This window comes from Gopherus flavomarginatus, chromosome 2, assembly GCF_025201925.1.
Source record: "Gopherus flavomarginatus isolate rGopFla2 chromosome 2, rGopFla2.mat.asm, whole genome shotgun sequence".
Classification (NCBI taxonomy): Eukaryota; Metazoa; Chordata; order Testudines; family Testudinidae; genus Gopherus; species Gopherus flavomarginatus.
Window position 1 is genome coordinate 189,075,117 of NC_066618.1, and position 16,405 is coordinate 189,091,521.

The 16,405-nt window shown below is 45.6% G+C and overlaps 1 protein-coding gene across 3 annotated transcripts in view; it reads left to right on the forward strand.

Annotated features, from left to right (window-relative positions):
* The first annotated feature begins 1,742 nt into the window (after positions 1–1,742).
* The window catches only part of E2F3 (E2F transcription factor 3), a 64,894-nt gene continuing 50,231 nt past the window's right edge, over positions 1,743–16,405 (forward strand). For 2 of the 3 annotated variants that reach the window (XM_050942309.1, XM_050942310.1), the window contains exon 1: positions 2,759–2,850. In XM_050942309.1, the coding sequence (XP_050798266.1) occupies positions 2,836–2,850 (15 nt within the window). In that variant the 5' untranslated portion in view covers positions 2,759–2,835. Of the gene's footprint in view, positions 2,115–2,758; positions 2,851–16,405 lie in introns of those variants that run through there. The other variant, XM_050942308.1, reaches the window with a different exon arrangement.

The window sequence follows — 16,405 nt, forward strand, 5'->3', positions numbered from 1 at the left end:
CTTGGCGGAGGCAGGGCAGGCAGGACCGGCGCTAGGGGTTTGAGCGCCCTAGGCAGACAGCAATTTCGCCGCCCTGCGCGGTGGTCCCGTGGCTCTGGTGGGGCTGCCGCAGTGGTGCCTGCGGAGGGTCCGGTGCTCCGCACTCCGGCGGAGCTGCTGCAGTCATGCCTGCGGGAAGTCCACCGGACCCCCGCGAGGAGCCGACCATCCGCAGGCACGACTGCGGCAGCTCCACCGGAGCCGCGAACCAACGGACCCTCCACAGGCACCACTGCAGCAGCTCCACCGGAGCTGCCTGCCGCCCCCTCCGGCAAAATGCTGCCCACCAATTATTCTGGCACCCTAGGCAATTGCCTAGGCTGCCTAAATGGTAGCACCAGCCCTGAGGACAGGAGGACCAGTAGTTAACATTAGATAATGGAATTAGCTGCTAGACATAGTTCAATTTTTTTTTAGTTAAACTAGATCATGATAAATAAAAGGAACATTTGTTGTTGTTATGTAAAATTTAGAACGTGGCCTGTTTCTGAGACGTTAGGGATAAGTATAGGTGCGTGAAGTTTGGAGAAAATGGGAAATGTTTCTTTAGTACCATGGCTTTGGGAAAATCTTTTAAAAGGGCTCACTTTTAAACCTCAAAAGTTAAACAGTTAACTGCACAAAGAAGGAAAGGTAGTTGGCCTCTGAAGAGTAGGTGGGTTTAAATTCAGAGCCACATTTAATCAGTGTGAAACAAGGCCGTTTTAGGCCGTTTTAAAGGCAGCAGACCTCAACAGTTACTAGCAATGGCTCCATTACAGGATTTTCGTACTGCTCTATAAAAGATTCGCCACCCCACTGAGCCCAGATGAACCAGTTCCCTTCCCACCCAGTTATCTTTGTAGAGAATAGTGTGCTTGGGGTGCCACTGTCCGCTTTGTCGTTTGCACACATGTATTCCTGGCTGTATTCTTTGGACAGGTCTAGCGGGATTTCTCAATCCCATCTACTAGGCGCGCCCTGCGGTCGCTGAAGGAATGCGGCGTTCACCTGCTTTTCTTTCTTGAGATTAGCCTTCGCCCCGCCCTTATGCCCCGTTCAAGCCGGCTGGACCGGAGCCGCTCCCCTGGCTGGGGTACGAGCGCAGAGTCTCTCCCTGTGCCGCGGCAGCCGCGCTCGCAGTAGGCCGGCGGGAGGGGAACACACCGGGAACGGAACCTCCTTGGCTCCCGGGCACGTTCTAGAACGCGCAGACGCCGGCTGTCACTGTCACAGAGCCGCCGCACCGGAATCCCGGCTGCTCAGAGGGGAATCCCCGACCTCGCCTCCACAACCAATGAATAGACCCAATGCAAATAGGGCACACCCGCACCGCAGCGGGCCAATGGGAAGCAGGCAGGGTGTCAACAGGGTTGGGCATTGGATGGAAGTGAGGAAGTAGCGGGCCAATGGGAGGGCCAGCCGTACAGACCGTGCATACGGGGCGGAGCTATGCAAATCTAGTTTGAAAAGCGGGCGGGAAATCCGAGTTTCGCGGGAGGCCCTTGGCGCGTAACTCGTCTCCCTTCCCTTCATTCATTGTCAGCAGCCGCCGCTTCCTGGAGCCATTTTCCAGCCGGCCCCACACAGCGGGAGCGGCCCCGCTTCATCCGCCGCATCTGCCCGTCCCGCCGCTTTCATCCCCCCCTGGGACCCCTCATCCTGCAGCCGGATCCCCCCCGGCACCCGCCGCCCCCATTATTTTGGGTCGGGCCTCGGCATCGAGGAGGAAAGCAGCCGGGAAGGCCGGGGGGGGGTAGTGTAGAGACTCGGCTTCGGGGACAGACCCAGAGGGAAGGATGAGAAGGGGACTCCAGCCGGCGGCCCTAGCAGCGCAGCCACCCGCACCTTCCATGGACTCTCGGGTGACCCCCGCCAGCTTCCCAGCCCACTTCGCCGCTGGCACCTTCATCCAGATCCGCAGCGGCGCGGCGGCGTCCTGTGTCTCCTCCTCCTCCCAGGCTCCCGGTGTCTTTGCCCTCTCTGCGGAGGGGAGTCAGCCCGCTGGCGGCTCCCTGTACTGCACCCCGCACGGACCCGCCGGCAGGACGGCGCTGCTGCAGCCAGCACTAGGAGGAGGCGGAGGCCGCCCCCCGGTAATTCCCCCCCATCCCAGGGGGAGGGCGAAGGTGACACTCGAGTTATGCCCCCAGGCAGGGCCCCGCTGCTCCCTCTTCAGCTGGGGTCGTGGGGCAGGAAGGTCTGGGACAACACCGTGTTGCAATAAACTTTTCTCTTTTCCCACCCCCCCGGCCTGGTCCAGGCGGTGCCTACTCTCTGCAGCTGGGGCGGCGCTGCCCTGCCCCAGGTGCAGAGGATAAGGCGGGGGGAGGGGCGGTTGCAACCTGTTCCCCTCTCACCGGCGGGGCCAGTGACCCCGACTGATATTGGTGGCTCCAACAAAGAGCCCGCTGAGGCCGGTGCCTGGCGCTGCAGGGAGTTCGCGGCGCTGGGGCATCCCCACTCACTGGGGGTGTCCTCAGTGGGGGGCGGCTGGGGCGACCACTGCTCCCGGGGCTGGATAGATGCAGGCGCCGCTGCTCCCCTGCCCGTGTCTGGGGGCGCGGGGGGCTCTGCCCAGCTGGTGTCTCCGCTTCACCCCCGGACTCGCCGGTGACGTTTCGCACACGTGCGCGGAGGCCGCGTCTGTGACTGGGAGCCGGGCAGGAGGGAGGGGGCGCTGATCCGAGTGGGGGGAGGGGGACACCCGCTTCCTCCTCCTGCCGCTGGCCTGGGACGGTCCGTGTCCCCCCTCTCACACGCGCGTGCGGCCTCCTCGCCTCCCCGTGGCTGCCCGGGGCGCTGCTGGGCTCGGAAATGCCCCTACAGCAGGTTAGTGACTGGGCACGCAGGGGCCAGCAACAAGAGCAACCCTCGCTTCTCCCTCGCCCCGTAATGAGGAACCTGGGAGAAGCATCTCCCCACCCCCCCAATACCAGGGCGGCCCCCGCCTGCCCTTAGGCTCTGGCACTCCCCGAGCTGCAGTGACCCGCGCGGGGGGGACGGGGACGGGACAATAGGGGAATAGTTTAGAAATAAGGTTTCTCCTCTCCCTCCGCCCTCTTCCTGAGTTTAGCTCCCCCTCTTTGATCCCCCCAGTCCCTCCCCCCCAATAGCTTTCTCAGCCTGGGCCTGATCTCCCAGCCCTCTGCCTGCCTCCTGCTGGCCCCCTGGAAGTGATTGGTCAGGTTCCTGCTTCAGGCCACTGGGTGCCTGGCCCATTTAATTTTTAAATCACTTCATCTACTTTGGTAGTTACAGCTTCATCCCTCTCCCTGGCCTGCTCTAAAGGCAGTTTGCCTCGTTCATAGCTAACCCCCTTTCTGGAGGGAAAGCTGGACCTTGCCCCTGCATTTCTAGTACTTGGGGCTGTCATTTGAGATGCGGGGGGGAGGGGGGATTTCTGGAGGACTCTGCATAGTCAACTAAAAGTGTGGGAAGGTGAGCGTTGGATGTTTTGGAATGATTAAACACACTGCACCCTCCTTGCTGTCTTGTGAAGCTCTTCCTGGAGGCAAGCCTCACCTGCTTGTTACAACAAAGATGGGTGGTGTAGTTTGCGAGCCAAGATGAAGAAGTTTGGGTAACCTCATAAAGAGGGTCTGCAGTGAGAGAAAAACAGGCTTCTCTGTTTCCATAGATATAAGGGACTTTAGTCCTGCACTGGCTTGACCCAGGCATAAAATGGATGTGCAGGTGTGGTGGCCGTGCAAGTTTAACTAACGTACATTGATCTGCTAAGGGATTTTAGTAGTCCTGGCCCTGCAGGCATTCCAGTGCTGGGCCTTGCTTGAGCTGAGACTTCTCTGGCATTGTGTGATGTGGGCAAATGTCCACTAGGGTCTCTAGGATGAGATTATCAAAGCACTTTCTTCACATTGTCTAAAACAGAAATTCTCAAACTTCATTGCACTGTGATTCCCCTCCTGACAACAAAAATTACCACAACATAACCCCAGTGCCCTGTGTTACTCTAGAATAGTTAATATTTTAAATAAAAAATGCATTGCAAGCAGGGCAATTGCCCCATACCCCGGGGGGACCATGAAGCTAAATTGCTCTGGCTAAAATAACAGTTGAGCCTAGCTCTCACGGCATGAAATACTAATGTTGTCAACTAATATGCACTATCCATGCACAAACTCCATCCCCCAGATCATATCTTGCTTGCCCATATTTTTAAGAGTTTTCCATTAGATTTAGTTGTCAGCCTATGTTAAATTTATGAATTTTAAAAGTACAGACTACTGTTATAATGAAAAGAAACACATTCCTTAGGTAAGTGAGCACATGCTGAGTATGGGCTGACATTGTGGAGAATCTAGAATTTCCAGGGAGGGTGGTCTAGATTTATTTTAATGAGATTTGCAATAAAAACTAAGGGAAATGTGGGTTTTAATGCCATTAACATCTAGATATTCATACTTTGCCCTGTGAAATGACCTAGAAACCTTCTTAAATGTTGGTCAAAATGTAGCAGTTTTTTAATTAATAAGCTGTTCAGGTCACTGTCTTTATTGCTACTGGTAAACCACAATGAGGACATAAGCTTCCTTTTTATACAATTGTTGCAGGTGTTCATTGCTGACATGGCGATGCAGGTTTCAGGAAGGTGCAGTATAGTCTCATCAAAAGATCATAATGAAAGTCATAGCAAACAAAGTTGATTTGCTGCTGTCATATTTGTAAATCTTACTGTAATTTTTAACCCACTAGTTAAGTGTGTGTATGGTACAGATTGCACTAGAAACAGGATATCCAGTCCAGTGCTTTTGTTTTCCAGCATGACTTTGTTAAATGAATTCACTCACAGGCATATCTACAACGATGATCACAAGGGAACAATTCTGTGGGACTTTCTAAGTTGTTGGGAGAAAGGAGCATGATGTCATGGCCAGTATTAACCTCATACTTAGTATTAAAAGTATTCAAACTTCAGTTTAGAGCAGCATTTCTCAAACAGATCCACGGGCCCTACTGATCAATTCCTTCCCCTCCCTCCCAGCACCTCCTGCATGTGCGGGAACAGCTGTTCAACGACTTGCAGGAGGTGCTGGGATGGAGAGGGAGGAGTGGTGACAGGGTGCTTTCTGGGGAGGGGGCAGAAAGTGGTGGGGAAGAGGAGTGGGGGCAGGAAGAGGTGGGGTGGGGCCTTAGGGAAAGGGGTGGAGTCAGGATCTTGAGGAGGCTGTGAAAAATTTTAATTCAAAATGGGGGTACTCAGGTTGCTAAAGTTTGAGATCCAATGTTCTACAGAGTTCTTATAATCCCATTTATAAAGTTTCCCTGAAGAGTTAACAATGTACTCACCACCCTCAACAAATAGCACAGTTAGTTGTGCCCGGTGGTTCTCTTAAACCCAGTCCCTGCTACATGGACTTTCCATTATCTGTGCCCGGGGTTATAGAGTAATTGGGGGTGTACAGTATCTAAGCTATACCAGTGTCTACAGCACCACTCTATTGTAGTGGGGCCTGGCTTTTGGAGATGTTGAGCACCTATTACGCAAATAGATTCAATGGAAGCTGTGGCTGCTCAGCACTTGAAAATCAGGCCTTAGGCCTGCATTTGCACAACTCCTGTGGACTGTCAGAGGACAGAAATTAACCCTTATGGTGGCTTAATTTCATAGTTTGTAAAGATTTAAACCTTCAGAAGAAGCTGTTAACTAAGGCTCCTACATTAATAGGGGAGATTATGGCGGGGGGAGGGGTGCAGGGGAAGTAATTCTTTAACATATGGTCATGCACCCATCTTATAGCTAAGATTCTGTGTAAGGCCATCTTCTTATTACTTTCTTTATTAGAAAGTCACTTCTACTTATAAATAATGGTACTGGAAGACTGAACTACCGTTAGAGACAGATGCTCAAAATATTTCCGGTGAAAATAGTGCAAAAATTCATAGTGCCTTTTCATTGGAATGAGAAGCCCTTAAATAGAGGGCCACTTTTTTTTTTTTTTTTTTTTTTTTTTTTTTTTTTTTTTTAGCCATAGAAAATGTTTAAATGGAGACACCACCCACATAAGTCCCTTTTAAAAGGGGCTAAATCCTCTTAAGAATATTTTGAGAGGTCTCCTGTAGCCTTTTGATGATATGAACTCTAGGGAGTCTGGTTCAGCATGCTTCAGGAGGGGACGGGAGGATTTACATTTCCAAACTCAGTGCATACCACTTCTTTCCCCTTCTTGTAGTTAAGAACACATCTCTTCCCACCCTCAAAAAGTGTGTTTGGAACAAAATGGAATAGTTGCTTAATCTTAATAGTAGATGCTAGGTAAAGAACAAGGCCAAATAGGGTACAGATTGTTGATAGTGAGATGAGGAATAGCAGAAAATGGAAAAACTGCCTAAAAGATGGGCAAGTCAGAAAAAGGAACTGGAAGTAAGCTAACTGGTAACTTTTTCTTATTAAAAAACAAACAAACAAAACCCCCCAAAAACTTTGTCCATGGAAGCCATGTATGCAAATCAATCACCATCTTAATATTTCTCTGCTTGACTGTTCATATGAAGAAATACTTAATGAAGCAGGTGCATCTAATCTTGAATATTTTTTAAAGTAATATACTCAGTTAAGTATTTAAAATATTCTTCCAGGGTAGGACTCTGGAATTAAGAGTCAGACCTTTTGCTCTTCCACCCTCAAGAACCCTTTATATTTGCCACCAGGTTACTTTCCAAGGAGAACTGGATGTGGTTCACTTTAGAGCCAGTCAGTGCCTTGCCTTGTTTGACCTCCATTTTCTGATGGAGCAACAAAAGGCATGTTCTTTCTCTTCACTATACCCAGGGTTGAGCATGCTTCTGCAGAGCTGCTGACCTCCAGGGAACACTCATATGCTTTTTGAGTTTAAATTTAAAAAAAAATCTTAAAATATAAAATATAGCTTTTGTTAAAATATAGCTTTCTTTTTTAAAATATCCATTGTTGTTACCACTATATTAAAGCTTGAAAACATTTCCCTAATAATTTTGTCTTTAACCGAAGCGACAAAAAGCGGTTGAGAGGTCTAGTAGATGATGATTGTTTGAGAATCCATTTGCTGCTGTGAAAAAGGCACTGGGCCTTTCGCACAGGGTGCTATTTCTGGTGAGAGGCTCCATTTGTCACATCTGCATTGGCTTGTAGGTGCACCCTTTTCAACCCTGTGGGTTAATTTCACTTTGCATATCTGTCTGGTTGAGTCAGGGACAGACATTCAGCCCCTTGAAGGTCTTAGGAGGAGTTAGAGACCTCATGGTGGAGGAGTCTGGCTCCTAAGGTTTTAAACCCCCTCAGGGGAAACTTGGGAAAGATGAGGCAGGAGTGGAGGTTGATTGTTCTTAAGTACTGTGCTGATGGACGCTTTAGAAATATTTAGTGAAATGGAGTAAGTCAAAGAAAGGCAGATAAGGTAATAAATACTTAACCTCTTGGAGCCTCTTGTCCCCAAGAATATGGTGGGGTGGAGGGCTTGTGAGAGAAGTGAACATATAAGCCCCCTCACCTCTTCAGAGGCATATTTTCCCTCTTAGAACCAGAAGCAGTATGCTCAAAAGTATAACACTCCTCAGGTCTTTACATTACACAGTGGGAAGTTTGTGCAAACTTCCAATCATTGGAGCCTCTTCATACACTAGCCTATACATCCCACACTACCTAGGCCTTGTCTACAAGGGGAAAATGACTGGCATAGCTAGAGTGACCAGATGTCCCAATTTTATAGGGATAGTCCTAATATTTGGGGCTGTTTTCTTATATAGGTACCTATTACCCCCCCACCCTCTGTCCTGATTTTTCACACTTGCTGTCTGATCACCTTAGGCATAGCTATGGCATGAATAGCTATGCTGGTCAATTTCCCTGTGCTGCAGACAATTCCTTACCTTAGAGGGATAGCTCAGTGGTTTGAGCATTGGCCTGCTAAACCCAGGATTGTGAGTTTAATCCTAGAGGGGGCAATTTGGGGTTTGGTCCTGCTTTGAGTAGGGGGTTGGACTAGATGATCTCCTGAGGTCCCTTCCAACCCTAATAATCTATGTTTAGTTCATGTACTAGAAAGCTGTCATTTCTGAGTCCTGCAATCTGAAATCTGTGGTGTGGTGGTGGTGTAAAAACAACTTTGAAATTCCTTAAAGTAAAAGGTGAGTGAGCAGAAATTAATTATGGAAGTTGCCAAACAGTCTTGGAGACTGAAGTCTTCCCCAGAACTGTTATAACTGAGATGGCAGCACTGCTTGCCTCCTCGGATATATCTCAGATTACTGAAAGCACTATGGTGGTGTAGCTGTGGTGGTACAGCCATGCTGTTATTGCTGTAGTAAGTATTTATGCAATGGAAGGGGTTTTTCTGTCGCTGTAGTAAATCTATGCCTCAAGAGGTTATTGCTAGGTTGAGGGAAGAATTCGTTAGTTGACCTAGCTGCCTCTATGGTGGGGGTTAGTTCAACCTACTTACCAGGCACAGGGTGTGAAATTTTTTATGGCCCTGAGCAATGTAGTTAGGTTAACCTATATTTTAGGTCTCAGTTTTGACCTGAAAGGATCACCTCTATGGTGAGAGGGTGGATCATGCCCTACACCTATACAATTTTTGGCTGTGGTGTTGGTGCACCTGTCTGTTGGTAACTAGACTGAGACTGCCAACTCACTTCACCCATGCTTCTAAGACCATGAGATGGTAGTAACCAGAGTGGATTTGATTTAAATCACTAGTCAGGAAGACTCAGTTTAATCATGGATTTCTACATAAAAGTGCTTTCTTGTTGGTTGTTATAATCTTAATATATATTCTTATTCATATACATATTCTTCACAGGTAGATTAACTTCATTACGTATCAGAGGGGTAGCCGTGTTAGTCTGGATCTGTAAAAGCAGCAAAGAATCCTGTGGCACCTTATAGACTAACAGACGTTTTGGAGCATGAGGTTTCGTGAGTGAATACCCACTTCGTCAGATGTGTGACGTGCATCTGACGAAGTGGGTATTCACCCACGAAAGCTCATGCTCCAAAACGTCTGTTAGTCTATAAGGTGCCACAGGATTCTTTGCTGCTTTTAACTTCATTAAAATATTCCCAAACTGGGTCTCTTTTATGGCCTGCTGCCATTATAGGTTTTCCCTTCTAGTGAGAGAATGGTATGGTAGATCTCAAATCAGTGAAGGCTACACTCAGAAAGATCTCAAGACTTCTGGAATATGCTGTTCAAGCAGTTTCACTTTTGTTTCTATTGGCTGTCCCTCCCTTCTCACATTTATCTCTCCAGACTTCTTCTCCTTGTCCAGATCTATTCCGCCCCCAACAATCTTCTATTCATTGAACTTTTTGAAACTTTGCACTTTTAGAGGGAGGTAAGGGATTGACTCTGTGTACACAAATTTGCAGAGGGACAATAGGGTTGAGGTCTGTTATTTCTCACCTCTATTTATTTATTTATTTATTTTATTTTATTTTAAAACATTTTGCTGTTAACTAGCATGTTATCTCTGAAGACACAAATCCACAGTTTGAGAAATGAAAACTAAGCATCTCTGATGGTATCTTCTAGACTGAGCATTGAGCCCCATTGGGTAGATAAGAAAGATCAATCTAAATAATCTATACAGAGGCCCCTGGAACACCACAATTTTTCTTAAACATTACATGAATATATTGTCTCATACTATAGAATTATAATTTATAATCACTATTCCAGGATGAGATATCTTTGAGTTATAATGTATCTTAACTAAAACTTTTTTTCCTCAAGCATTTTATCAAAAAAAGCCAATTTAAATAAAAAACATCCAATTTTTTTGGTGGTGTTTTTTTTTTTTTTTTTTTTTTTTTTTTTAAATCCTTGATTTTTATCCACCCTGGTAACAACTCTGTTTAAAACCATTGTGGGTCAGATTCAAACCAGGACCATTTGGCAAACAAGCTTGGAGAATCAGTCTTTCTGTGTAGGTGAGCGATGGTGGATTTTGTTGATTTTTATTTATTTATTTTTTTGTTAGCATATTGCTAATTGACAGCTACAGGTATTCACCATTCATAACTTACAAGGGCCTATGAAACTCTCTAGTGACTGAGGTGGGGACTCAGTCAGGGCATCTTCAGGTGTCTTTTCAAGATTTAATCTGATTTGTTATACGACAAAGTATAAGTCACTTAGGCCCATACATTTAAGTGTTTACTAGCTTTGGTTGTCTCAATTTCTGGGTGCCCAACTTGAGGCACTTCTAGGGCCTGGTCTTCAGAGATATGCTATGCACCCACACTTTCCATTAATTTCAGTTGGAATAGTAGATACTTTGGCTCTTGGTGTCTTTGTTTGGTTATCCAAAATTAGCTAACATTTTTTGAAAATGTGGGCCTTGCTCTCTGCCTGTATTTTCACATCTGTAAAATGGGTCTTTTATACTCTTCACACGAGTGTTGCAAGGCTTTCTGTTGTGACTCTCTCTAAAATCTTTTAGAACGCAAGTGAAAAATATTTTCAGCAACCGAATTACAGTTTCTCTTAGTAAGAATAGTATCAGTGGTTTTATTACATAAGGAGATTCATCTTAAGTCTTGATTTTTCAGCTTTAACGTTGTCTTATTGAGGTATTACTGGATGTGTGTGTGTATCCAAAAAGTGTTTTGCACTATCCTTCTTAATGTCCCATAAAGGAAAGAGTTTCTGTTGCAAGAAACAATAGGATTTGCTTCCTTGTCATACCTTTATTATTGGTTCAAAGGTCTTTTCTGCATATACGTACTGCATAGTTTACAACCAGAAGGAAACAATTTTAAATTTAGCATTGGCGAATTTCCTTTCTGCTTGATGATGTTGGTCCTAGTAAGAGGATCACTAGAAAAGGGGGTGGTGGTGCTTGCTGCTGCTTTGTTTAGGGTTGTTGGAAGTGAGTAGTTCAAGGTTCTGATGCTCTGACCATCACCATAGTATCTGAATGCCTAACTCTCATCTTGCATGAGTAAAATAATGGAACAAAAAATAAGAAAAAAGTATATAGAGAGGGAGTGAATAGAGGAATAAGCTTTATTTTTATTTTTGCTCAAGTTAAAAATTAGTAGCAATTAATGTAAGCTCCTTAGTGCAGTGGCTAACTTTGTACAGTGCCTTGCACAATGAGGTCCTTCCTAGTCTGTAGTGGCTATGACAATACAAATATACAAGTGTCTGGCTTTTTACAGTCTGTTCAACCTGAGGCAATCCTGCTCCTTCATATAATCAATCAAGGGGAATACGAAGCTGTCATAAACAGATAGCTAAGGGTTAATGTCTCTTTCACCTGAAGCACCTGACCAGAGGACCAATCAGGAAACCGGATTGTTTCAACTCTGGGTGGAGGGAAGTGTGTGTCTGAGTCTTTGTTTTCTGGCTGCCTGCTTTCTCTGAGCTTTGGAGAAGTAGTTCTACTTTCTAGTCTTCTGTTTCTAAGTGTAAGAACAAAGAGATCAGATAGTAAGTTCTATGGTTTCTTTTCTTTGGTATTTGCATAAATATAAGTGCTGGAGTGCTTTGATTTGTATTCTTTTTGAATAAGGCTGTTTATTCAATATTCTTTTAAGCAATTGACCCTGTGTTGTATCATCTTAATACAGAGAGAACATTTGTACTTATTTTTCTTTCTTTTTATATAAAGCTTTCTTTTAAGACCTGTTGGAGTTTTTCTTTACTTCAGGGAAATTGAGTCTGTACTCACCAGGGAATTGGTGGGAGGAAGAAATCAAGGGGAGATTTGTGTGTTGGATTGCTAGCTTGATTTCGCATTCCCTCTGGGGGAAGAGGAAAGTTCTTTTTGTTTCCAGGATTGGGAACGGAGAGGGGGAGTCCCTCTGTGTAGTTTCACAGAGCTTGGGTCTGTGTATCTCTCCAGGAGCACCTGGAGGGGGGAAGGGAAAAAGGATTATTTCCCTTGGTTGTGAGACTCAAGGGATTTGGGTCTTGGGGTCCCCAGGGAAGGTTTTTCAGAGGGACCAGAGTGCCCCAAAACACTCTAATTTTTTGGGTGGTGGCAGCAGGTACCAGGTCCAAGCTGGTAGCTAAGCTTGGAGGTTTTCATGCTAACCCCCATATTTTGGACGCTAAGGTCCAAATCTGGGACTAAGGTTATGTCAGAAGCTGCTAAACTTCATGCAATTTTTTTTTTTTAATGTATACTTCAGGTTCATCAAGTAGGTGTGTAATTTTGCAGCTTCGTGGTGATGAGGTGACCTCTAATGCTTTGTTCCTAGATTGATCAGCTATGTTTGAAGGAAGGAAAGGATAGCTGCGTAAAAAATATAGGATAGTGCTTTTTGTGAGGGACATCCCACTGCAGTGTGGTCTCATGACACACATTCATCCAACATTTACTCATAATGGATGCAAGGCATTAGATATTAAGATGTTCAGTAAAATACTTAACCTATGATTGCTCTATCTTGCGTGTTCTAAACAGCCAAAGTGCAGATTTGTTTTTGCCATAATTGGGGAGAGGAAATATTTGAGTAAACTTAGAAGAAGCATAACAAAAAGGTGCTGCTTACTCATTGACTCCTTCCCTTGCCGTCCAGACAAGACAGTTCTAGTGTATTCTTTGCTCAGGGACATGTTCCCTGTTAAATTTGTACATGAGAGAGCAGATATTCTAGGAGTGGCTATTGAGTGGCCAGAGAACGTTACAAAGGTCTCTGAAACGTGCCCTGGGAATCAAAAGCTCGAAGGAATTCTTTGTGTCAGTATCCTTTTGCACATCTATTAGTTGTAACACTATTTTTCCTAATCGGGGCGCTGCAAACTGAATTATAATATTTCGAGTGTTGCCAGCAGCCAAATATTCTCCTCCATTATTTTTTTTCTGCTGTAACTTGAATGAAATTGCAACTAGCATGCATCTGTACTGGCTTTATTTTGACGTGCCACTGTTGTAGACAGCATTAGTTTCCCACATTGAGAGAGTCAATTTTTGTCCTGAAGCTCCAAATTTAGCATAATTAATGTTTTCACATACTGGGAATTGACCTTACAGTTACAGCTTTGACTGTTAAACAAAAGCCTACTTTATCTGAAAGTTGTGTTGGTAGAACATGCTACTATTCTTATCAAGACTATTGCAGTGGAGGCTTTTATCCTGGCTTATGGTGGACATAGATATGCTTTGTAGCTTTATAATCTTGCTTAGTAAGTGTGTTGTTCTGGTAAAGAATGACAGTACTTGAATTATACAAAAATAATGCCAGAGATGGCACCCATATTTGTTGTGTACTAGCAGTACTTTATCTTTAGTTACCACACTGAAGGGAAAAAACCTCTTTCTAAACAGAAGGGCTAGGGCAATCGAGCTTATCAGAAACCAGGAATAGTGTTGGGGTGTAAAATCATCAAAGGAAAGCTTCATATTCCATGGGAAGACTTTATCAACCCATGCAAAGTAACCCAGTTACCATATACTGTATAATAATGTAATCCCTCATTTCCTTGTTTAATGCCTTTTTATGTGACACTGGATATGGCGTGAATGCCATGTGGGGAAGTCTGAGGCTTCACAACTATAAAAGGCACTTTAAAGCAGCGTTTTCTCAAATGTGGCCACCAGGGACTTTTCTTGTGGCCACAGCGTCCCAGACAGGGGCGGGCGGGGCAGGCAAAGCAATGCCTCGCGCCAAGGGCCACCAGAAGGGATTGAGCTGTCTCCTCCCTCCCCCAAGCCACAAAAGCTGGAGGAGCAGGCAGCCAATGAGTTCCCCACCTTCCCGGGGGTGATGAGGCTTGGGCTTCAGGCTTCACCCCTGAGGCGGTGGGTGGCAGGCTCTGGTTGTGGGACTTTGGGCTCCGGCCCTGGACTCCAGCCATGCGACAGCGGTGCTGGCTCATGCTATATAGGGAGTGACAAGTGTGAACATCAAAAGTATTAGTATGCAGAGTAGTTTCTAATGTCAACAGGGCTGTGAAGATAAGCAACAAGGTGACGGAGGGTAACGCCCCTTCCCATATGCACTGCACTTGACATGAGGTGATGCGATCTGGGGGTTTTAGTGTCTTGTGTGCAGTAGAGGAGTCCCTAATATAATGAGACTAGTTGGAAATCCCCTAAGTCAGTGATTCTTAACCCTTTCCATACTGTCCATACAATATCTCTGTCCCACTTAGCAATGTGGGAAGGACAAAATGTTTGTGACCCCCAGGTATTGAGTACCCCTGCACTGGCAGTTAATTCTGGGATCCTCCCTCTTGGTCCATTCCATCTACCTCAGTCAATTTCTGCATGTACAGGAAGCAAAAGCAACCTTAACATACCAGCTGCACATGCTTTTCCAGAAACTAAACACAGCAAGATTATTCCATGTTCTGAAAGCAACACCTCTCTTCAGAGCAAAATTCCCCACTGTGAGGTGGTATACAAACAGGGAGCAAGTGTGGTGATGTCTGAAATAAGCATTTTCCCTTATTTAGAGAGAGCCCTGCATGCAGGACTTCCAGGATCTCTCTCCTCAGTACTAGACAGGAGAATTGCCAGTAAAGAAAGGTGTCAACACTTCTTTCAGCTTTTTAAAGAACTATATAAGGCAGATCACATTGCTTTCTCCCCCCTCCCCCAACATCCCAAAGTCTGACAAATATGGGAGGGGAGAGCTGGGGTATCCCTATCTGAAGTTAGGTTCTTCCCTTGATGGCAAAATCAAAGCGAAGCAAGAGCTCCTGCTTTGTTTTGAGGAGGTTGGGGTGGGTGGGAATGAGAGTATCTTTCTGTGCCACTTTGTCTAGTTTTCTGTTGTTTTGCTCTTTCCTTAATCAACTCTTTGATGATGCTGACTCTATTTTCAGACACTTCTCCCTGCTCCCAGAAAGCTCTCCCTGCCTCAACAAGGGGGAAGAGGGTGGAGGTTATCCGCAGACAAGGTTGTGTCTGCTGTTGTACTACTTCAGACCTCTTCTGTCTCCAACCATCCTTCCTAGCTGCTGAAGAACCCACTGGCTTCAGCATTCCTTCATTCTCCTGTTAGAGAAATTGCTCCAAAGTTCTGCTTGCTGTAGAACTAGCAGTTGCGAGGAAAGGAATTGCTTCAGATGCTCCAAGATTGTTTATAGAGGGAGGTTTTCTAAACCTCTGTACAGTTACTTAGTATCCAATTATTTTCAGCTAGCTTGTGGGATGAACTGTTACATCAGTGTTGGTACCTTGTTGAAGTGAAGAAAGTTAACAGCTCTACGTTTCCTGACCTTTGCATTAATAGCCTTGTGAAGGGGTGTACCAGACTTTTTGAAGCCCCTTGCTGGAGGCACTGTGTTCCTACCACATGCTGCCCCAGAAAAGAAGCAGTGAAGGTGGGTCCTCCATGCTGCCTAGAAAGGCTGCATGGAAGCAGACAATCAGAGCCCAGCCTGCTCAAGTAAAGGGCGCTGCCGGGCCTGAGCGGATCACTTACTTGGTGGCTGGGACCAGAAGCGTGGAATAGAATCATTATCTTCCCTGATGCAAATCTTGTTGAGGTGTCAGGCACACAGGCATGTCCCCAGGGGGCCAGGAAGAGGAAAGAGTGCAGGATTGTACCTGGCCAACTGGAGGCACTCATGAGAGGCAAGTGCACTCTATCATAGGCTTAGTGTAATCAAGTGAAATACAAATCATGGTGTGAAGATCCAAGAAAACATTTCTCCCCCAGCTAGTAGCAGCCTGTTGATGACTGAGGCTGTGCAAGAAAAATGGTCCTATTAAAAAGGATTAGTGGACTAATGTACATCCAACATACCAACTCCTGTTCAGATGCAAGGCTCAGACTCCTACTGTAGTGCTGCTTAACAGGTACAAAAATGTGTAACCCGCTGGTCCAAAGCAATACCTAATTTCTTCCTCCGGTGTTTCCATTTCTGTTAGCAGTACTCTCCTTCCACAAGTCACCACAGAGCTCCCTTTTTATGTACTTCCTGTGTCTTGTTTGGGTCTCTCTCCACTAGCTATTTCATATTCCCAGGCAGTAGACTGGAGGTCTTTAACATCTGGAAATAAGCCTCAATCCTGAATTGAGAGGGAAAAGTTTCAGGTTTCATAGCCTCCATTTTGTTCAAATTGTAAAACTAAATCTCTGTCTAGTTTGATTAGCAGCTTGAACAAGAGCAGTGGCAGTAGTTGTAAGTGAAGACTGATAAACTGGCAGAGTTGAGTGAGGAAGATTTAGTCCCCACTTTCATGAACATTTGATTAATGTTTCAAGAATCTAAAAGTTTCTTTCCTAAAGCATTTTCATCTGGAGATGCAAGTTGCATAACAAAGTCAGTGTTAAGATCCTTCTGCGTGAAGGGAGGTGTGGAAGCAAGATGATTCTTATCAGATAATTTTATATTTGCAATATGGAACTTGTGCTTTAAAGAGCTAGTATAGTGGTTCACATATAAACCAAATGCATTTCCATAGCTTTGATACTGCTGAACCA